This window comes from Pangasianodon hypophthalmus, chromosome 10 (assembly GCF_027358585.1).
Source record: "Pangasianodon hypophthalmus isolate fPanHyp1 chromosome 10, fPanHyp1.pri, whole genome shotgun sequence".
In the NCBI taxonomy this organism is placed as follows: Eukaryota; Metazoa; Chordata; class Actinopteri; order Siluriformes; family Pangasiidae; genus Pangasianodon; species Pangasianodon hypophthalmus.
The window spans coordinates 18044534-18069260 of NC_069719.1; the positions used below are offsets into that span (position 1 = coordinate 18044534).

Below are 24727 nucleotides of genomic sequence, written 5' to 3' on the forward strand. Positions count from 1 at the left end.
AATTGGTATAAAAGTCTTTAAATTATATAAAATTAATTGCATGATCATTTGCTAATGTAGTGGAAGTATGTGTTTTTGGGTAATTAAATTGTTTTATATTTGTATTTACTTTTTTTTTTCCTTACAGTAGCTCTCTCACTCTGTATTTTCATACTCTGCTGCTACTTTTCTGTTTTTCTATAAAAGGAAGGATTATCTGTCTTCCTCCAGCTGTCAGTGGTGTTGAACATAACGCTCCATTGTTCATCGAGCAAAACAGATCAGGCTTTTTTTTTTTTTTTTTTTTAAAGCTGAGTTTGGTTCTGTTGTGCATGTTGGTTGCTCTGGAGCACAATTTAGCGGCGATCTGGCATGTAAAGCAGAAGTTTTATCCAACATATCAGCTTGTTTGCTCGATAGGAACAGTTGCCAAACCCTAGCTTAGGCATCCTCATATTATTCAGGAGCCATTTAGTGATTGCTGTCAGCAAATTTCTCCAAACTCCTGAATTCTGGCACTGCAAAGATTAACATAGAAAATGAGCAACAGATGCAGCTTTTGATCCATGTGATATGACAAGGCTGTTTTTCCAAACAAAATACTTTTTTATAAGTAGTGCATTTTTTTTCCTGGTTTTAAAATTATTGGCACCCCCATAAATAATATTTGATGGGAATAACAGCACAGAAACTCTTCCTATATAATAATATAAACTCAGCTTAAAGCTGGAGAAATGTGGAGCGGTACAATGGAGAACATTTCCTTTATATTCTTAAGTTCATGTGTGGAGTCATCCTCCTGAATTCACACTACAGGTCTTCAAATCCAGAGACTGACATGGCTTATGCAAATCATTGCAGTTAACAATAATAATAATAATAATAATAAATGTCATACAATTTCATACATGTGGTAGCATGTGAAGTTGTTGTAAAATCAGGTAGTGAAAGAATAAAAAGTAATATAATAAAATGCACAGGATGAAATAAAAGATGGAGTGAAAGTATAAGTAAAAAACAAGCGCAAGGAGACAAGTACATAAATACAGAATAAAATAAATGTATAGAGTCAAATAATTAAAATAAAATAGAATAAGACAATTTCAGGAGTTGAAAAGTAATGAAATAAAAATAATAGAATTCTATAAATAATAGAGATGGCATCGATTTGTACCTCGCATCATATATTGGACTGATACCAGTAAGCAGTTTATTATTTCTTGAATGTAAACTTTATACCGTTGTGTGTAATGTTTATTTTATACAGTAATGCTGGCTGCCAGTAATTCAGGAGATGACTGTATATGCAGTACTATTTTCTATGACTGCTGTGATTGATTTTTCTGTTAGTGACTGTATCCCATCAGGGCTGTAGACAGGATGTAACACTTTTTTATCTCAGCTGAGTATGAAAGAGATGTTTTACATAGAATTGTAGACAATCGCCAATCTATTATTGCCCTAGATTGAAGCTATTTCTATTGAACGTGTAATTATTATTTTCGTTATGTCACTGAGGCTATTCCACTTTCTACCAGGAAACTACTAACTATCGTAGCTGTAATCTTTTGTCTCTGCTTTGTGTATTTCCTGTGTATTATCCAGTCGGACTTGATAGTAATTTTAAAAAGCAAGGGCTGATAGAATCAGCGTAATGATAGATCAGGGAGAGTTATCGACTGCTTCTGTAAGAAGCAGTATGATTGATATTTTTTTTAATAAAAAGAGACTCGTTTTGAAGTCCTCTTCTGATTAGGAATAGTATGCTCATGACTCCCTTCAGACTGACTCATTAGTTGAACCCGCTGACTTGTTTTTCTGAAGGAAATCTGGTACCACTACTGCCTGCTTTTGTTTTCCTGCTTCTCCGACTATGAAATAAATTCTACAGCTGAGCCAATCATACTGTGGTTCTGAGGCATAAGTGTCCCGTCTGACTCGGCGTCTTTCCCCGTGCGTGCGAGGGATTTGCATGCTTTAAACCAGACCCTTTATTAACCCTTCAATAAACCACAGTGATTGACCAGTCGTAGCTTAGCAACTGTAACTAGGCAGCGGCACCTCTGACAAGCTTTCAGGACATGTGTGTGGCGTACTTGTAAATCGAATACCTACAAGAGGGCAGAAGGACGCATGAAAAGAGGTGTACAATTGCAGGTTTTTGTGAAAAAATCTTAACTGAGAGGAAAACAGTAACCTGGTTGCACGCCCTTGTGTGGTGTTTGGAGTCTGAAGAACATGTTGAAAAAATCTTTTTTTTTTTTTTTTTTTTTTAAGCATTCCCAGTTACACGTTTATATTATGTATAAAGTAATGAAAGTGTAGAAATTGTGGGGGGAAAAACAGGTAACCGTGATTTAAATGACAAAGATGACAAAGAAATGTTGAAATGACAAAGAAATCTTTACTCTGCGTGCAACCTTCTTACACCTCCTTCATGTTACACACATTACACACATACATTTTGAAATGTTTACATTTCAACCATAAAAATCTCTCTGTATTCTCGTATTCACACACACACACACACACACAAATGCGTACATAGAAATAAACAAAGTTGCAAAGATTTCCTGCATTCTGCCCGCCCTGTTAAAACTTTTCTCACAGGAACCTGCAAAATATAATTTCATAACATTCTTTCAGCTGCAGATTGGAGGAGGGACATAAGATATAAATAGCTCTGTGTCAGTGTATCACAACAGTCAGTCAATATGACAAAAAGAATCTCAGTTTAAAAACTGAGAAGAATTCAACTTAGCTTTAAAAATCATTTCAGTAGTTTGTGAAGCAAATGTAGAAGGAGATCTCCTTTTGGAAGATGAAGAACTTTCTCGATCAGTTCAGTTTCTGGCAGTGAATCTGAAGACGGGGATGACGTTGCCCATCAAACCTTCTCATCTGCAGCTCATCTGCAGCCTCCTAGAGAAGAAAATAAAATGTCTAAAAATGGTGAAATCGAATAGTCTCCTTATCTTAGGAAAGAGCTAGCGAGAACGGCTGCCGATGTGATGAGACTGGATCCGAGAGCAACACAAGTGGCTATTGCACAAGTGCAGGACAGAGAGGCTTCTACTGTCACAACACACATGTGCCTCATACATGTACACGGTGTGTAAAACGCATATACATGTATTCAGTCAGGCTCCGTTATCGTTCACATAAAATGTTTTGTATGTGTAACTGAGCTTTTGAAGTTGTTCTGACAAATTATTACATTTCAGTAGTGATAAAAACCTTTGTTCAAGGTAATGATTTGCACCATCTCTATCTTCTATCATCTATCATCTCTCTCTGTGATCTCTATCTTCATCATGTTTATCTATCATCTCTATCTTCATTTAAAGGGTTTACAAGAAACAAATAAACAAAGGTTTATTATCCCAGAAAGGAAAATGTATTATGTTTCTCCTGCTTGTAATTGAGATGAAATAAACGTTTGTAAAATATTTCTGCATAACTTGATATAATAGTATTGGTTTACAGTACAAATAATGTAGTGGGTCCACCACACCCATGAGCACTGGGTTTGTAATAAGTCTTTTTAGATAAGAGTCACACTACTTAGCATATCTTGATTTGGGCAATTTTATTCCACTCTTCCTTGCAAAATGCTGCAGATCTATCAAATTGCGAGGGGATTTCCTGTACACAGCCCTCTTCAAAGTCATTCCACAGGTTTTCAATAGGGTTAAGATCTGGCCTCTGACTGAGCCATTCCAAAATGTTGATCTTCTTCTAAAGCCATTGCTTTTTTGATTTGGATTTGTGCTTTGGGTCGTTGTCGTGCTGGACGGTGAAATTTGGAGCTGTCCATGATTCATTCTGGGACTAGAACCCCAGTGCCAGCTGAAGTGAAGAAGCCTCATAGCATGATGCTGCCACCACCATGTTTCTTTGGGTGATAAGCTGTCTTGTTTTTGCACAAAACATATAGTGTAGAATTATGCCAAAAACTACCTTGGTCACATCAGACCATAACGCATTTTCCCACATGGTTTGGGATGATTTAGCCTGACTAGGATGTTTTTGTGAAGAATCTGAGAGGAACGTCCTGTTAAAGGAACATCCTGTTCTTGGGAATATCAGGACGGAGCCCCATTTTCTCCACTTTTTGTTGATGGCCTTTACGGTGTTCCAGGGTACATCTAATGTTTTGGAAATTCTTTTGTACCCCTTTCCTGATCAATACCTTCCGACAGTGAGAGGCTGTACATTTCTTGTGGACCACGGCTTCAGCAGTTGGATAAAACCAAGCAGAAGTCAAGAAAATCCTACCAAAACATTTGCTCTTAATTTGGGGTTAATCAGAATCACTTGATTGATGACGGGGTTATGAGAATTACTTTTGAACATGAGTTTGGTTCATTCTGAACACAGTCACATGCGGGTGTGCATACATGTGTGCAAACAAGCTACTGTAAGATTTTTTCTTTTTCTTTTTTTCTATTTGTTTTTCACTTGAATTTTGTTGGTTGCTATATCACATCAAAGATCTGACATGATTTATCTCGGTTTAATTTTTTGCATCAGAAAATCGTGCAATTTTAAAAGGGTTGTGAAGACTTTTTATATCCACTGTACTGATTGCTCTGAAATGGAAAATTGCGATTGCCTAATCACTGTTTACTAGTTGACACTGAACATATTTAACAGGAATGTGTTAGTGGTGTGTTTTCCAATTAATGTTATATTTAAAATTCATTTACCCTGCAGTGTATAAACAGTATAGGTCTTTTATATCAGTATCATCTACACAGCTTTCTAGTTGATTAGACTTCTGAGTTTAAACATTAGGATCAACCTTCAGACAGACCACGTTATAGATTGAACACCTTTTGTCTACTTCACTCAAATATTTTGGATTTTCTTCCACAAAATTAGTACGAATTTCACCAAGTAAATATTCTACCTTTGTCATTGGAAAATTCCATCCATAGTGGACATGCTGGACTGGAAAGCTTGTCAGGCATAGCAACAGTAACCAGAGAGTGTGGGGGTTAGTAAATGGTCAGTTTAGATTTAGTGTCACTTACTGTAATGGGATTGACTGCAGCATTGCTGCTCCACTCACAAGTCTATTAAAAGACAGCATGAGAAAGCACTCAGCGGTTAAAAGACGCTGTGAGTGCTGGTGACTCGCTGTCAAGTTGAAGGTCTTGATCTGAGCTCCCAGTGATTGAATCTGAAGGTGATTTATTTGTTTCTGTCCTGGGGCACGTCCTCCATATGCACTCGCTGTGCGATGCTGTAGACAGCCCTCATGCTCCTTTGTCTTCGTCTCTGTGTTTGCAGGTTTTCACAGCACTTTTGGACTAAATAAAAGTGTTGTATTCCTATGAATCTGAATTAAGTTAAGGTGTGTTTCATGTAAATGAGATGCACATGAGGGTAAATTGGGGCATAAGCTATGCATATGACATGTAAATAAGGGATTAGTAGATGGGAGCTTGCATGCATGCAGCTAAAGCTGATTCATGAAGTGTTTTTGCAAGACTCTCATTGTGTTTTGCGTTTCTGTTTTTCTGTTCACGTCCAAATCTGAGACTTGGTTAACGTACTACACGAAATCAGAAATCTGCGTGCTGTTGTGCAGAACTCATTTTTGTATTTGTTAGTTATATTAATCATTTGCATCAAGTGGTTTGGGGTTGTTTGGTTAAAAAGCTCAGTTGGCATTGCCTGTTTGAAGAGAAGCAGCTATTTTGAGCTAGTTAGCCTACACCTTGAGCAATTATAAGATGTTATCAACTAGCAGGCCACAGTCCAGATGTGGGCCTTGCGAAGTGCGAAGTATTTCGCTGAGCCAAACCGAGTGCTTGAAAAATACAGAGTGTCCCAAAAGTCTCCATACGCAGGGGACTGTGTACACCAGCACCACTTCACTTGTGCCTTCATCAGTGGATGATCGTGGACGTCCACTTCTCCGTTGGTTTGCGACACTTCTAATCTTTTTGAATTTGTTAATAAGTTTGGCAACACTGTCGTGTGTGATGTGCTTGCCGTGTTTCCTGTTAAAGTCCATCGCAACCTTGCGACAGCTTCCTGATCCAGCCATGAGATTGATTTCGATACGTTCTTTTTTTGTGTCAAAGGCATTCTTAAAGGCTATCTGAAAAAAAAATATATATAAACTAAGTATGAAAAGTTTTGGAAGACATTTTGCTAAAAACTGTTAATTTCACCAATAGATGGAGACTTTTGGGACAGCCTGTATTATAGCAGAGCAGATCAGATCATTTAAATTCATTTAAAAAAAAAACTTCACTTAAAAATGCATCGCACGACAAACCCATTTTATTTTTAAGCATTATACTATTTTTATTAGGGTTTTGCAAAAATATCATATCATATCTTTTTTTTTTTTTTCCAGCCTAGACCACAATCGAACATTTGATCACGACTATTTTTAATGTTGGATTTTAAGACTATTTTGTAAGTTACTGAACAGAGCAACCAAACTAATTTCCCTATTGATGAAAATTAAGCTCACCAAGGAAACATTATCTCACAGAAAAAGAATAACAGAGACTGCTAAGGCCAAAGTACCTTTTCTTATTTTCATAGAGGGCACCTCCCAGTTCTTTCTAAAATGAAAGCAATCAAGCATATATATATATAAAAAAAAAACACCTCTACTCATATAAAAGTGCATGTCTGTAAAAGAAGTAAAAGTATTTAAAAGTGCAATAAATGAAAATGTGATTTTATAGGTGAGTGAGTAATTAAATAAATTTAAACACTGAGTCCATTAGCAGAGTTGGTTTAGATTTTTATTTAACATTTTTAAAATAAGCTATTTGTATTTTATTGTTTTTTTTTAATTGCAATTTTCTGTGTGCAGTTGAGGAATTGCAGTGTTAAAGGTATATGACTATATTTAGAAGTCACTTAAAAACCCTCATTTTTTGGCTGTTTTGATGGGTGTTATATCCTTTACCAAGTAAAATATCATGGCATCAGTGATTTCGTTCCAATACTTACTTAGTTTTCTCATAAGTAGTGCCTTTTCCAAGCACATTTGTATCCTTCGGCGCTGTTTCTGGCTCCAGTGCTGGATTTCAGCAAGCTCTTTGGGGTGCTTTCTTGGTGCTTCCCTCTATATGCCAATCTCGCATTTGCATATTCTGCAAACAGCCGATGTTTGCTCTGTATCTGCCAAGTGTTTCCAAGCAAAAGCGAGGAGGAAATGTAAGCTGAAGAGCTGCCTTGGTTATTATTGGTATTATTGGTATGTTGGTTATTATTGGTATGTTTGTGTTTCTAAACAATTAAAGAACAGCATTAACACCGCACTCTGCCCAAATGATTATTTTCAATGCTTCTAGAGGTGAACTGGTTAATGAATAAATAAGTGAAGAAATAAATTCCGCACACATTCAGCTTCTGCTCAGTCATTTACTTCAACTGGAATGATCACACAAACGTTTCGGCTTTAAGCCTTCATCAGTGTGTAGTCTTATTGCACACTTTTCAATTCAATTCAATTTTATTTGTATAGCACTTTTAACAGTGAACATTGCCACAAAGCAGCTTTACAGAAATAAATAGATTCAAATTAAATTAAACTAAAATAAATTGTAAATATGTGAATTTAGCAGGGAAAAACTCCCTGAGACGATATGAGGAAGAAACCTTGAGAGGAACCAGACTCAAAAGGGAACCCATCCTCATCTGGGTGACAACAGATTATTATGCAATTATAAATAAATCCCTTCTGTTACTGTGCACTATATGGGCAAACAGTGCAGTTGTGCAACCAGTAAACTACAGTTTTCACAACAAGTCCGGTTTGTTAAACCTATCCGCTGTCCACTGATAGAGTCCTGAGTACAAAGCTACTCGTGGCAACTGCAGCCCCAAAGCCACCACAACAATCGCAGTCCCAAGCCATCACAGTACAACTGCCCATATGATCCCCAAGCGATAACCACGGGCCCCAAGCGACACCATCCCCAGCAGTCCCACTGAACTTCAGGTCAGCCATGTGGGGCCACGCCCAGCAGCAGTGAGCAATCTCAACCAATAAGAACTCCAACCAGAAGTTTATCCCCCTTTGTAATGGCTGCAAAGCACTAAATAACATACTTAATGAGACATTACCTTGATTACTTACCAAGGCTGTAAAACACCATGTGACAGCAAACAACACCTAGATTTAAAACACTACTCTTCATTCCAATTGTCATTTACCACAACAAATCCAAAGACAAAACACAAGCATCGTTATATGGCATGTTCCAACCTTTTTATTCCCAGTGAATTCCAGCTTATCTGTATTAAAAAGACACACATCAATAGTTAAACTATAGCATTGGGAATAAAATAATGTGTAAATATTTATAGCACTAGCATCAAAAGCATCATGCTCCAAAAAAGAATAATTATAAACAGTTATTACCCCATATTGCAGTATCAGGGAACCATGACTATGGTTCTGTTCACACCTGGTAATAACATTCATCTCGAGTGATCCGATCACAAGGCGACAACCGAGACGCATAGCCGTTCACAACTGGCGTTAAAATACGTCTCTTGTGGCTGCTTGCGTTCGGATTTCACACGTCAGAGAAAGAGTTTGGTGCACATTTATAACATCAGCTTTCTGCTGCGTTTGTTTTCCCGTAGAAACATCCTGCAAAATCCTATTTTATGTTATTGAATGGGCTGTTTCAAATGTTCGCTTGCATCGTCTGCTAACCGAACTTATGAGACGCCAAAAGAAACATAGCATCGCCATCCATTAAGCCTAGAGGCAGAGAGCTATACCATGCAGCGCGATTTCCAAGCAGTCTCGCAGTGATTATGTATTTTACACCTAGGGCAATGGTGCAGTTGATTCATTGGTCTGTCGACGCTGTCCGGGACGCGTCAAGATGCATTCGCGTTCACACTACAGATGTGATGTGGTCATATGCGTCCAAGCCCACCTCCAATAAAATAAAAATAAAAAAGCTTGGGTTACCTTGTCCCTACTGTATATCATATAAATTATCCAGGAAATAGTAAAAGTCTGATCTATAAACTCAGCAGATTATGTAACGTCTTACAGGAAGGATGACAGCTGAGTATGTGGGACTGTATTGTATATTTTTAGAGCGACGGGGAGCTGAATAAAAATAACAGCACACACAACGTTATAATTATCTTCTTCACAAAACAGTTTGGAGCTGTTACCTTAATTACCTGCTCCATGTGCAAACATCTTTCACCATGGTGCATAATGCCTGACCTCCATCACAGCACGCAGTGATGTGTGCTTTTCTCTGTTTTTCTCTGTTTTTTCTCACGAAAGGCCCTAGACATGCAGTATAATAAACCCCATGTCTGACATGTAGAAACATAACACTAACAAATGCTCGGGAAAAACCTCACATCCACTTGTGTATGGACATTTACTGAGGTTCGTTTCATTGGGTTGAAAGGATGCAGTGTGTTTTAATTGTTATGAGTGGTGCAGAATTATGGGAGCTAAATCCCTGTGTTATTTTTAGCATTGCAGGCTAGTATTATTCATAGCTCTGGTTAGTAGTTATGAAAGTTCAGAGCAAACACAAGGCCACTGGAGAATTATTTATTTCACAAGGTCCTCCACCAGCCTTTCTGTATTTAGATGAAGCAGACACAGAGCACTTTGTAGATTTGAAATGGAAAAAATGCAAAATCAGACAAAGATTAAGTGAGCTCTCCTGTGAGATCTTGGAATGCCATTTTGTACATAGCTCTGTGACTTGCAAAAGCAGACTGATTCTGGCAAATGCTCCATAATGCTCCAAATATGGACAGCATGAAATGGCTAAGATTCACAAGCGTTTGTAGCGTTATAAAGACCATGTGGATGATGATGGCGAGAATGTCTGTTACTGCAGCCGCTTGGAAAGTGCTGGAGGAAGAAATGGCAGTATTGGGTCAGATTGGGGTTGACGTCACAGCTTGCTCAGGCTTAATATAGCTGCTCAGCTGGAGTTATAGCATACAGAGAAAGAGAGTCGCTAAGGCTGGGAGGACAGGACAGCATGTGAGAAAGAAAGCTGTCAGCTAATCATTTCCAGCATCGAGGTTCATGATGGGCTGGGCTTCTGTTTATTTTCTTACAGTCAGCCTGCAGGCCGTGTGTTTAATTCATGCCTGTCCATCATTTCTGAAAATAAGCTTAGGGGATTTCTGAGCAACATACGCACACAGTTCATCAGAGAGCCTTCAGAGATTTCTTCAATGAATGTTAGTATGCATATATACTATGTTTTATATATATATATATATATATATATATATATATATATATATATATATATATATATATATATACTATGAAGGGCCAAACAGGACATAATTATATGAAATCTGTATATATATTTATAAATCCTGAATATAAAGTTATAATTCTGAATATATAAATGTAAATCAGAATATATAGTTACAACTCTGGATATATAAATATAAATCTAATCATACACATATTCAGAGTTATAAATATATATTCTGATTTACATTTTTATATTCATGATGTATATATCGTAATATTTATATATATTCTGAGATGCTTTTCTGCTGAGCATGGTTGTACAGAGTGATTATGAGTTACTATGTCGTTCCTGAAATTAATTCCTACATAAATAATACTATAAAGAACAGTAAACATTAATAAACTAAACAAAGGCAATATTTGGTCTGCAACCCCTTTTTTTTTAAAAAAAACATCAGTAGTCTCAGGTACTATTTGTGCAGTTTTTTAAAGAAATTAGCCACTAAGTTTTACTGAGCATCTTAGTCAATCTGCTACAGTTCTTCTGGACTGAAAGTGTGACTTTGACTCACACTTGCTTCTGTTTTTTTTTTGTTGTTTTTTTGCATGCAAAACCCAGCAGCTTTCATTATGTTTTGTCTGAGAAGTGGTCTGTTATGTAATATGATGCTTTCTTTCCTGACATACAGTCATGTTTCTGTAACATTTAATCTTTTTGTTGGAAAAGTAATGTTTGGAAATGTAAAATGTTTCTGTACTGCCTCAATAATGCAGAAATCATAAAATAAACAGCTATAACATTTAAACATATAAATTTGCTGGAATGAGGACAACCAAGAACAGACAAATTGTAATACCGAACTATCATCCATAGTCCTTGATCCAGTTCAAAAACAGACTCTGATTGAGCCTTTCTGAGAAATGCCTGCTCTGACTCGACAGGAGAAATGCACTGAAATGAAAATTCTTTCAATTCTTTCATCAAAATTCAGGACACTCTTGGTTAAAAAGCTATTCGAAAATCATTTGCTTTTTTTTTATTATTCCATAAATTAACCTATATTTTTAGATTTTGGTTTTTGTCTGTGACTTTAAGTTAAATAAAATAAAGGACAATGTAGCAAAACAAGACACTAATGATGAATTTAATAACAAATAGCATAAAATAAGGTAATCCAGCACATGAATACCGGACCAGAACATGTTAAATCACTATACGTGAATGGTTGGAGGCACAAACCTGGCAGGACTCAGACTGGGTAAATATTTGCATATTTCATGGTTCAGGGTTGCCAGATTGAAAGCTGTGTTGTAGTAATGATTTCTTGTGTTTAATTATAGAGCATAGTTGAGTATTTGTGCAGATGTTAATGAACAGCACAAGCTCCTGATTGTTATAAGGAGCAGACATTAACATACATCCGAGTGCATTAAAGGGTTCAGTAAGATTTTTTTTTCTTACAAACATGCAACCTACTTAAACATGTGGTACAGTTTGGCCTGTTTTTTTCTATTTTTGTAAGTTCTCCACTGCTCCTTTCTGCTTCTGTTTTTAGAGCACAGTTAAGAACTGATACTCCAGGCTATATGGGGGCATCCTTAGGTGTGTGTGTGTGTGTGTGTGTGAGAGAGAGAGAAAGGAAATATTGAGGGTGAAGTGAAATGAGTGTGAGTGTGATTCTGCCACTTTGAGTGAAGTATAGTGTGATGAATAACATGTTTTAGAGCAGATTGGCTCCAGGTTGCAGGCATCGTTTGAACTGATGCACTGTGAAAGTGAACAACAAATGGATGACAGGAAAAGGCTTGACGTCGTATGGCACAGGGTGGAGAAATGTGGGCAGCGTAGTTAAGATTTCAGGCCAGGCTTCATTTAACAAGTTTGCATTTTTGGATTCTTGGAGTGTTGCAGTGCCGTGTTGATTGAAAAGGCAGTGATGTGATGCATCATTTGCTTTTCATTGAGTAGGTGTGCCAGTAAACAATGAATCTCTCAAATAGACCTTCTGAAACTTGACCCCTTGCGATGGTGCTGTGGGAGACACCTGAAAAATGTGCTTTTCTGCTTTCTCAGCTAAATCATGGGAAAGGATGGGAAGATAGAGGTTACGTTCTCTTTGAGCTGATGCTACAGTATGTAGGTGAACCTGCGAAATCCCAAACCACAGTCTTATGAGCCAATAAGCACCAATAAGGCGCTGTGTTCAGATTCTGGGAGTTCAGTAAATACTGTGAAGGCAGAGAGTCTGTGAGTTCATCAGCATTGTGATGTCAGAGAGTCTGTGAGTTCATCAGCATTGTGATGTCAGAGATTCTGTGAGTTCATCAGCATTGTGATGTCAGAGAGTCTGTGAGTTCATCAGCATTGTGATGTCAGAGATTCTGTGAGTTGATCAGCATTGTGATGTCAGAGAGTCTGTGAGTTCATCAGCATTGTGATGTCAGAGATTCTGTGAGTTGATCAGCATTGTGATGTCAGAGATTCTGTGAGTTCATCAGCATTGTGATGTCAGAGAGTCTGTGAGTTCATCAGCATTGTGATGTCAGAGATTCTGTGAGTTCATCAGCATTGTGATGTCAGAGAGTCTGTGAGTTCATCAGCATTGTGATGTCAGAGATTCTGTGAGTTCATCAGCATTGTGATGTCAGAGATTCTGTGAGTTGATCAGCATTGTGATGTCAGAGATTCTGTGAGTTCATCAGCATTGTGATGTCATAGAGTCTGTGAGTTCATCAGCATTGTGATGTCAGAGATTCTGTGAGTTGATCAGCATTGTGATGTCAGAGATTCTGTGAGTTAATCAGCATTGTGATGTCAGAGATTCTGTGAGTTGATCAGCATTGTGATGTCAGAGAGACTGTGAGTTCATCAGCATTGTGATGTCAGAGAGACTGTGAGTTCATCAGCATTGTGATGTCAGAGATTCTGTGAGTTGATCAGCATTGTGATGTCAGAGAGACTGTGAGTTCATCAGACATTAAAAAATGGAGGAGCTGCTAATATTCATCGTGCTTGATACTTATATTTAGGAAAAAAACGGTATAAAGACCACTTTTAATTCTGTACTGATTCTCAAAACAAATATCTCACAAGTAAATATATTTCACTATATAATATTATATAATAGTTTTTTACTATTATAATATATTAATTGTAATGGACCTGGGCCTGACTGCAGATCGGAATGCGCTTGTGTTCATTTTGCAACAAATAAAACAAGGAAAAATATGTTTATACATTTAGTTGCTTATAAATCCAAACATTTCTACAGCCTGCAGTTACGTATTTGTACAAGCACTACTTTTCTAATCACCTATGCTGTTATCCTCGAGCCGTCCTGTTCACTGACATGCCCTAGGGGTTTCTGTGGTGCAGTTCTGTTTTTTTTTTCTCTGCCTGCTAGGATTTTCTTCTGAGCAGTGTCTGACCTCACCCCATCTTCTCTTTCTCTCTGTCTTTCTTGCTTTCTCTCACAAGCACACATACACAGAGTTAGCTTGAAAGCCAGAGCGCATTCACAGTGAGGGAGAAATAAAATCTGTGTGGTTACTCATCCCAGCAGAAATTGGTACCCACCCAGCATTCGCAATGTGCATTATGGTCCAGAAACAATTTCATTCTTTGCAAAAGCCCAAATGTTCTTCTCTTGTAGACTCACGTCTTTTGGCATCACCAGCATAAGTAACATTTCTATTCTGAATTTCAGATTGTCATCTTTATCTGAAAAATAATTGTCACGATATTAGGTCGTCTTTGTATGCTGTTTAAAGATAGAAAAATTTAAGAACAGCAAAACTTTTCCAGCAGGATATTCTACAAACTAGAGTTTAATTGAAGGGCGGTGCCTTGGTTGAGCAAGCGCCTCAACTTTCGTTCTGCTAAGAGAGATAAGTAGTAGGTGTATGTTGTATTTCACTGAAGAGCTGGTGGAAGTGAAGTGCAGACCTGGATGGAGTCTCTCAAGAACTCATAAACAGATTTAATGGAGTGCTGAAGCAGACATGCTTGCTGTGATAAATTTGTGACAATACTAAAAAAATGCATTGTAACTAGTATTTATGCTTGCTTTTTCCATCGGAAAACGTCATTCTGGGCATTTTTAAGCTGTTGCTGTAATTAAGTTTTAGGGCACGGCTGTTGTGGACAAACAAACAGTAATCAATATCCTAATGTGCGACTGTTATTTAAGAGATAGCGCAGTAAAACAGTTTATCTGTGACCTATAACCTGAAGGTGTGTGTGTGTGCCAGCATGTGATATAACAAAGAGGAAGTGACTCGAAGGAATGATGTCAGTAAATAGCGTGCAAATATGGGTGTGTGATTACACAGCTACATTCTTATCAAAGCTCCGCCTTTGTGCACTGTGATTTGGTGTCCATGTGGGAGACACTGGGGAGTGTAGAGTGAGAATATCACCTAGCCGTCATCCATCACTGATAATGAGCTCTGGGCTTTTGTCAGCTTTCGTAACAGTAGTCATGGGTGTGAATGTACATTTGTGAGTCAGAGACTGATATGGCGTTGACAGAACACAGTCTGAGCATTGTAGCTCTGCGTATGAGTGTGAGAAATCATTGTAAAATATAATATTTGTTGAAGGATGAGGAAACATGGCTTTATTGCCTTCACAATGATTGCATGAACAGTGCTGTAGGTCATAGCAGGGGTGTAACAATAGGCAAAATTCAGGATCAGTTTTGTATTGAAAGATCAATCAGAAAAAAAAAAAGCCTGATTTATTAAAAGTTTTAAAATGTAAGATCTGATACGATATGATCTCGTTTCAATAAGCTACTTTTCCCGATACTGCAAAAAATAAGCATTGTCTGTACATTAAAGATGTAACGATATAAAAAATGAAAACTTCAGACATTAGTGCTCATGTATGGTACTCTTATTTGGCAGATTCGGCACACTGTAACTTTTCACTCCACCACTCACTGGCTATCAGGGTCATAACTGTCCCTAATCTGGATTAATATGACATGTAAATATGATTTAATTTACATTTATATTGATATATAGTTGCTTATCGTCCCATCACTAATAGCCCTAATCTACTTTTTCCATTTGTGTGTCTTTGATAAGGCCAGAGGAAATCTGCTTTTCCAAAGACGCTGAATTAGGTACAGATTAACTCAGTTTTTGTATGCAAGTGTTCAGGGTTGCTGAATGTTTTAGTTTGTTTATAACGACACTAGCTCAGCAAAAAAATCGGATGTGAGTACTGAGAGGTAAAACCTCTTTCACTTTGGACCTCACTCTCACGCTGCATGTCTCTGTCTTTCTCAGGTGAACTTTGTGGTCTGCCAGCTCTTTGCCCTGCTCACAGCCTGCTGGTTTCGGCTCTATCTGCACCCCAGCAAGACCAGTCCCTTTATCCGGCATGTCGTGGCCACACTGCTGGGCTTCTACCTGGCCCTCTTCTGCTTCGGCTGGTGAGAAACACACTGTTTCCATCTGTGTCGGTGCCTCAGGCATTATTAGGCTTTGAAAAACCTTTGGGGCTTCTCTGATTTGTAGCAGTAGCCTCTCTTGGAGACTGTTTTCACATTTTTAACACCTACTAAAACTCATTTCGAGATGATGATGATCCATGACTGTGATCACAGTTAAAGTGTTAACAAGTTATTACAACGTGGGCAGTAGGCAGTTGAGGAATAGCATATGCTAATGCCTGTCTTGTCTAATTCACCTTAATAACAAATTGTTTTTTTCTATGCAATTGCCAAAGTCCTAGAACTGTGAGGACATTTGGGTCTTTTTGGTCCTCACCAAGGGCTAAGATTGTGTACACACACATACTGTGTCAGTTGTCCTCTAGAAAAATAAACCTAACCATCAAGACTATATTGTTCTAGTTTTACTGAAATGTGTCATTTGGTTTTGTGACCCCCCCCCCCCGGTATACACACCCTCCATACCGGCTTAGGATCGAACATGACCAAACGTGTCAAGTCAACCTGTCTTCATCAGAATCTTCTTTAAACAGAAACCAATAAGTGACGATAAACACAGTATCAGTAGCTGCGGCAGATTCCTAATGTGTTCACGTTAACTATGAAAATAGAGCTCTTCTCTGTAGGAGCTTTTTGGATGTAGTTTCTGAACTTGGCGTTGTTCTTAATTACTGCCTTGCAGGGTGTGTTGCTGCCTTGCATTTAGTATTTCCACAAATGAACAGAAGATTTGAACCCCACCTAAAGTTGCACTCAGCTCCTGGCCAGCTCTGATTAAGACGAAAATCAGCTCTAGGCTCATGTTATACAAGACTCTAGCTGTGTGTGTGTGTGTGTGTGTGTGTGTCAGTCATGTCCACTCACTGTGTCTTGCTAGCCAAGATTTTGCTTTGAATGATTAATTTTTTTTTTTTTTTTACAGTTTGATTTGTAGTTACAGATCTGTTTGTTTAATGCGTAATAAAGTCTAGTATTAGCAGCATGTCACACAGGTCACTGTGAAATGCTTTCGTGGAGGAAGATAATCTGTGTCTATTAGCTGCAATAAATTCTCAACACTGATAAGAGATATCAGAAGATATCTACCTTGTATACTACATTACAATCATTTTTCAACAGGGATCAACATCAGGTCACAATCGAAGTCAATAAAATTTATTAGATATTACCACCCTCGACTATAACAGTCATTTGGGAACAATCTCTCGAATATGTGAACATAGTGTAAGTATAACTGGGATTGATTTAGTTTAGCCTTTTCTAGAATTTCTGTAGATAAAATTGCAGAAAGCGAATGTTTATTATTGATGAAGCTATTAATAAGAATAGTTGTGGCTCATTTTCTGTACCAGTAGTACACAAGTAGTATCTATGCATTGCACATTGACAGTGAAGTACTTCTCCAATGTCAGGACATTTTTATGCCTCTGCCACTACGTCTGTCCGAGCGGCACGATATCTCAGGAACGAGCGTTTGAACGTTTGTAGGATTTATATGGAATTATCACTGTAACCAGCAGATGAACTGATTGCATGTTGGAACTGATCCAAACAATGGTCCAATGTCCTGAAATAGTTTTTCATCAATAGCTCATCAAAAATTCATGTTTATCATACAGAGATGTTACTTACACCTTCATGTTCAGAAACTGACACTTTTACTGGCTATCTATGATTTTTGCAATCTGTCTGTCTGTTGGTAGGAACTTCTTGTTAGTGCAAAATCTCCAATATAAGTGCTTAAATGTAGATGTTGTATGGACTTATCCTTGCTACCCCCAGATGAACCGATTACATTTTGGCATTGATCCAAAAATATATTCAAGGTATATTTTAAGGGCATTTGAGGCATACAAATTAGTAACAAGAATGACTAGACTTCTTAGCGGCGGAGATGTCCCCGTTGAAGCAGTTGGCCTTGAGTCGTACTCAATTTAAATGCCAGACAAACATGCTGTCAAGTTTGTAGGCACCTGACCATCATACATATATTTTTTTGAACATCCCATTCCAGATTTAGTTCCCCCTTGGCTGTTATAATAACCTCCACTCTTCTGGGAAGGAGCACAGCTGTGGGGATTTGCCCATTCAACCACAAGAACATTATTGAGGTCCGGCACTGTGGTCAGGTGAGGAGGTGCTCAGTGAGGTTGAGGTCAAGGCTCTGTGCAGGCCACTCAACTTCTTCCACTCCAGCCTTGGCAAACCATGTTTTCATGGAGCTCGATTTGTGCACAGAGGCATTGTCATGCTGGAACAGGTTTGGGCCCCTTAGTTCCAGTAAAGGGGAAATTCTAATGCTACAGCATGCAAACACATTCTAGACAATTATGTGCTTCTAGGTTTTTGGCAGCAATTTGGGGAAGAAGCACATAGTGTATGGGTGTGATGGTTTCTATTGATGATACTATTTAAATGCCACGCAGTGTTTTATCAGCTCACTTGTATTATAGGAACATGCAGTTTCTCCTTTTGATATTTTCACACAGCCCAGTGTGCAGTCTGCTATTGCGTCGTCTGTTTGTTAACACGGCAACATACACTAGGCTTACGTCACATAGTATCGTGGTATCAGGGCATTTATTACAAGTACAAATAAATAATCATGCTACCAGTATACATGCATCCCTTGTTTTAACACCACAAAGATGGACAGTCATCTTATTCATAAAGCAGCTCCAAACATGGACCATCACTGGTAGTTGGAGTTTGAATGTATGGAGTTAATCTGCATATTAACGAATAACACTCGAATAGCACTCAGATTTCAATCTGGCCAACCAGACATGCATTTGACAACAAGTGGGAGTACATGTGGTTAAAATATGATCAGAATATCACAATCCAGAGATCTTGAACTGAACAGGCCAGTGCTTTTAATTAGTAGTTCCAATATTACAGTATAATGACAGTCTTAGGAAGAGCACAACAAAGCATGTTTCTGTGCAGTGTTAGAGAGCACAGCTTACAGACCAGATTTCATTCTTGCATGCGCGCAACATGAACATGGGCTTAGATCATTCTGGAGTTGAGGCTATGTCAAACTTGTCAAGTACAAGCTGTGTTTAGAAGAGGCAGATTATTTCACTCCCACCTACTCGAATTCTGTCATTGTTTAGAGCTGCTCCATTCTTCTGCACACCCAGTGAAAAGTCTTTCTACCAGATCCTTATTTTAATAAAGAAGGCTTGATCTACAGTTTTGGTAGATGTTAGCAGATGGTTTTGGTTTTGTTAGTAGAGAATACAAATCAGAACATCTTTATCATAAAGCTGTAATCATTAAGAAAGAAGAAAAGGCTCATAAATACCACTTAATGCTCAGAATGATGTTTTATTTTATACATTTCTCTAACCTGCTGTGCATTGAAAATGATGTAATGATAACAAGTCATCCTAATTTTGTGATTGAATATCACTGCAATTGAGAAGCACAAGCTTCAGTGTATATTGGGTGATGGCCAGTGTGTCTAATAGCTGCCATAAAACCTGTTCATCTGGTCAATATCTGATAACATGCCCAGTCAGCATCAGTTTCAGCTGCATGTCAATATGACACAAGTCATGTGCCACACAATGTCAGGAACCCTGTATTATTCCATGTTGCTTCACTGACTAAGGTCCAAAGTCCACACGTTTCACTTCTTCACTAACGATGGACAATTAGGCAGTCATGATTGCATGGTCATGAAGCATCGGCACTGTCATTTCCAGACTCCATTTTGTTTCTAATCAAGGACAACAAAACCACTAAAGCTTTTTGTCTAGAAGAAAAAAACCTCTGAGCTATATCTGAGTTTTTTATTATTATTCTTTAAAATGGATTAAAGCCTCTTGCTTTTGGCTGGGTTGTGCTTGCATGTCCATGCCGGTAGCAGCACCTGCTGGAGATTGAAACATCTCCCTGCTGATCCTCTCTCCAGGGCTTGCATATTGCACAACGTGCCAGTAATGAGGTACGTCTCTTTCTCCTGAGGCACGGCTGAAGGTGGGTTCACATCCCAATACAATGAGGAGAAGCAGGAAGCCAGGGAGTGGTTATCATTTGTGAAGTCTGCCTCCTTCTGTGAGATTTCTGGAACTGTGCCACTGAGGATGTTCCGGGGTAGTGGCACTGCTTCAGTTTGGTGAAATAAATGAAAGCTGAGAAGACATTAGCGCTCATGGCTCAGTATGATGCAACTTCTCAGACCTGGACTCTTACATAACACGTAGTGTGGAATCTGCAGAGTTGTCCTGTGTAAAGAGTAAAGCAATTATGAAATCTGTTAACCATGTAGTAGCCCAGAGCAGCTTGATGTCCATGGGCAGATAAGACAACCAGGACTGTTTGTGCCGTTTTGATGCAGAGCCAGAAGCTCTAATCACAAATTCCATTAAGCCACCAGATTAGCAGTCAGCTGTCCAATTTGAGCAGTGAAGTCACATGTAGATCAAATGACAGAAACACATGGTTATTTGGCGCAAGATCTTGTGATCGACAGCAAACCACACTTTAGTTACTATGGCTCAATGTATAAAAATCTCAACTTTGCCCAAATGTATAGTCTGGGTTTGTCAGTGTTTCAACCCTGACCGCAGAAGAAAGAATTTGAGTCAGTGTGAAACAGGAAGTTTGTCTGTAACTGGGAAAGCACAAGTGTTGCATTGCTCACGGCAGCGGGCACAACCCTTGGTTGCTTTGACACTTACGAAATGCCTGTTGTCATCATGATTTGACATCCTTATTTTTTTTCTAACATTTTTCTTTCAATTCCAGTGGTATAACAACTGCCTGTCAGTATTTCTAGTACATACCAAACATACCAGCTTTTAATACATGAATACATTTATTTAACAAATTTATAACTTTTTATAACAAATTAAGCAGTATTTATTCCGTAGTTAATTTGCACACAAGTTCTGCCTGACCCTGTGCCCTCTTCAGCTGAAATCCTTTATCCTTTAAAACGCAGCCTAACACTTAACTTGTTACTCAACACTGTCTTTTTCCCACCTTGTTAGCTCCCTTAGTTGGTTATCATCAGTATGCTCATTAGTATGACGGATTAAAGGATTAAATCAATTTTGCAAAAATTAAAGTCTCAACAGCCAATAAAAAGTCTGGAATACAATCCACAGAGAGTTGTATAGTTTTATTTTCACATCAGTAATTTGCCCATGGTATGTTAGAATTCTCGAGCAACGTCTCAGTGTAATACCAAATTAGATTTCATTTGTGGAAGCGTGGAAGCGTATAATCATCACCAGTTTATTCTGATGGGAGCCCAAGTCGATGAAGTGTTACTTAATCTTTATCACAAGGGACAGTGAGGTCCAAATGAAACAATAAACAAGCAGACAAAAAAAAAAACACAAGGCAACTGTTCCAAACTGAAGTGCTGACAAACGATTGTTAAACTGTTACAAAGAACAGCTCACACTGTCACATCTATGGATTAAATTTTCGTTTCCAATTCGGAAGAGTGAATACTTTCCCCCCCTGTAGACAGAGACCTTTCAGAGTTCTGACTGTAGAGTGTGTTGTCTCTTCAGGCAGTAGGAGTAAGATCTTCCAGGAATGGAACATACTCTTAGGCTGCAGTTTATCATTATAATCGAATGTTATTTATTTTCAGTTATTTTTAGAAGGGTATTCATATTTGTGGGTTTTGTGTAATCAGTGATTATATTTGCAGTAGAGTAGTACAGTAGAACAGTATATATACAGTATAGGTATCATACATTTATTTGAATTGCCTAGCCTTGTTCTGGTTACCTGGAAATCTTATTAGCTAGCCTAAAAACGTTTTAGCTAATGTAATTTATATTCCAAAAGTACAGTTGAGGGGTGTGGATAGGGATGTAACGTTAACCACCATAGAAAATGAAGGAGTGATTGACTTTCTGGGGAAGAGAGACTCTTATGTATGGATCCTCTTCTGATAATGTCTCTGATATACACTATATGGCCAAAAGGTATGTGGACACCTGAGCATCACAGCCATATGAGGGTCTTCCCTAAATGGTTGCCAAAAAGTTGGAAGGACACGATTGTATAGAATGTCTTTATATGCTGTAGCATTACAATTTCCCTTCACTGGAACTAAGGAGCCCAAACTGTTCCAGCATGACAATGCCCCTGTGCACAATGCAAGCTCCATGAAGACATGGCCAAATTTTGCCATTTGCCAAAGATGGTACGTAAAATACACGAGTGGCCTGAGATCCCTGACCTCAACCCCACTGAACACCTTTGGGATGAACTGGAACGCTGACTGCACCCCAGGCCTCCTCACCCATCATCAGTGCATGACCTCACTAATGCTCTTGTAGCTGAATGATCACAAATCCCCACAGCTACTTTCTGAAATCTAGTGGAAAGCCTTCCCAGAAGAGTGGAGGTTATTATAACAGCAAAGGGGAAAATAAATTTGGAATGGCATTTTCAGAAAGCAGATGAGTGTTATGGTCAGGTGTCCACCAACTTTTGGCCGTATAGTGTAGCACGTGGTGTAGCATGAGTATTTCCTCACCACTGTTGCCTCTTGCTTAGTCAATAGGGAACTAAATATAAATCTACATACAGATTTCTGTAAGACTGTTTTGTGATAATGTCATTTGTTAAAAGCTGTATGTAAATAAAATCGAATAAAATAGAATTGAGTATTCCGTGCAAGTATGTCATCTCAAAGGGTCAAATTTGTTTAAAGACTGCAGCAGGCTGTTGTAACAGGCCAGTGTTTGCCAGTGCAAATATGTGCGAACTCTCTTCAGTTAAGCACATAAAATGCAGGTTTTTTTTTTCTTTTTTTTTTTTTTTTAATTTTAAATTCTTAGCCACTTGGAAGGGACTGAACAGTTTGAATAATAATAATAATAATAATAATAATATACTTTATTTAATATGTCACCTTTAAAAAGACCTCTCAGTGCTTTCCATAAGAGTGTATACACATGTATCAAAAAACAGTTAATAATAAAATACAATTAAATTGTTAATAACAATAATGGTAATAATAATAATTAAATAACAAAAAATAAAAAACAAAACATAGTAATCAAGGAAAAGCAATCCTAAAAAATAAGTTTTAAGAGAAGATTTAAATCTACTAAAAGACTGGTCTGTGGTTTCTCAAAACAATACAGTCTTTTTGAGCAAACGCCTGTTAAGTGAAATCACTGTCTGCATCTCTTTTTACGATAGTACATAGTGCAAGGCTGGGGAATGGTTGCCACTCTGCCGCTGATTGTGTGTGTGACTGAGTCTATATTGCTTCAAATGCTGTTCATGGACATGAACTGTCTTGTACAAACCTCTGTTTTGAATAGATATGATGATTAGTATGGATGTGATTTCCTTTTGTCAGCCAAAGCCAGTCTCTTTCTGCCAAGTAGAAGCACTGAGCAGGTTTGATAGTCGCTGAACACGTCGTCATTCATTCTGCATTGATTTATTGAATCTGGCAGTTCTGCCACAGTGGCTTCTGGATGTGTTCCCCTTAAAAGCAATGGCCAGCGTGTTTCAGCTCCATGGTAACATTAATTCATATTTTTTTTCAGGTATGCTTTACACTTTCTGGTTCAGAGTGGACTCACATACGGTATCATGATCTTCACTGGGGTGGAGCACATGCACAGGTAAGAACGTCCTCAAATCATCATCACTTCTACAGCTGGGTAAGAATTTTGGAGCACAATTTGTGGAAAAAAGTTTGTGGACACGTGAATATCATACCCATATCCCATCCCATCCCAGATTTGGTCCCCTTTGCTGTTGTAATACCCTCCACTCTTCTGGGAAGGCTTTCCACTAAATTTTGGAGCGTGGCTGTGGGGATTTGTACTCATGCAGCTACAAGAGCATTATTGAGGTCAGGCACTGATGTCGGATGAAGGTCTGGGGCACAGTCAGCGTTCCAGTTCTTCCCAAAGGTGTACAGTGGGGTTGAGATCATGGCTGTGTGCAGACCACTCGAGTTCTTCTCCATTAAGAACCTTAATAGATCTCACTTTGTGCACAGGGGCACTGTCATGCTGGAACATGTCTGAGCCGCTTAGTTCCACTGAAGGGAAATCGTACTATTACGGCATACAAAGACATTGTACAGTTGTGAGCTTCCAACGTTGTGGCAATAGTTTAGGAAAGACCCTCATATGGGTGTGATGCTTGGGTGTCCACATACTTTTGGCCATATAGTGCATTATGGATGTTTCTAGCATGAAATTTAGTTAAAGATTAAAAAAAAAAGGTAACATCAAATGCAGTATGAATTAATTCAAAGTTATATATACTTTATAATTAAAAATTCAGTCAGTAGGATTGCAAAAGTGGCCACTCGTGGAAATATTAAGTTTATGACAATATTGGATTTATTTTCCCCGAAATCATAAGTATTTTAACATTTTCTGGAGGCATTTTTGCTAATGGGTTTCTCTGAAGTGTAACATCCCGTATGCCAGTTGAATCATTGCAAAATGATTCTAGTCATTTTTCTTCCCCAAGCTTATTTTGTTACCATGCATGAGCTAGAAATGGCTGTCTGGAAAACTGCTAATGGTCTATCCTCTCTGAAAACCGTTCCTGCTATATTATGTAGTTGTGTGTGTTTTACCTGGAAAGGTGATGAGACTGGGACGGCTTCTCCAGGAAGAGAACAGGAGTGCAGTTTCATATGCGGACAGTGAACCCTGTTTTATTAAGTTCCATGTAGAAATGCCACTTACCACTTTCGGAATCAGATATTAAGCAGCAGCATGTTTATGCAAAGTCACAGCATAACAAAAGGAGGTATATTTCTGCGACAACTCAAACACAAGCTTCTGGCGTTGTTTCAAATAGACAATATAGCTGATTTTTTTGATGATTTTTTGATGATTTTCTGATGATTTTTTTTTATTATTGTCGCAAATAAGATACTTTATGAAGCATACTTTCTCCTGGCGGGATCACAGTAGTACTGATATTTTGTTATTTTTATGCTTTAGTCCAGGTGAAATGTGCAAATACTGTTCAGTCTGATATTAAAGTTTAATGGTCCGAATGCTTTCAGACACCGACC

The 24727-nt window shown here is 38.2% G+C and overlaps 1 protein-coding gene across 3 annotated transcripts in view; it reads left to right on the forward strand.

Annotated features, from left to right (window-relative positions):
* The window catches only part of mboat2a (membrane bound O-acyltransferase domain containing 2a), a 66708-nt gene that overhangs the window by 16665 nt on the left and 25316 nt on the right, over window positions 1–24727 (forward strand). The window contains exons 2-3 of one of the 3 annotated variants that reach the window (XM_026934170.3): window positions 15521–15666; window positions 23229–23306. In XM_026934170.3, coding sequence (XP_026789971.1) covers window positions 15521–15666; window positions 23229–23306 — 224 coding nt within the window. Of the gene's footprint in view, window positions 1–15520; window positions 15667–23228; window positions 23307–24727 lie in introns of those variants that run through there. The other 2 variants (XM_053237571.1, XM_053237572.1) reach the window with 2 other exon arrangements.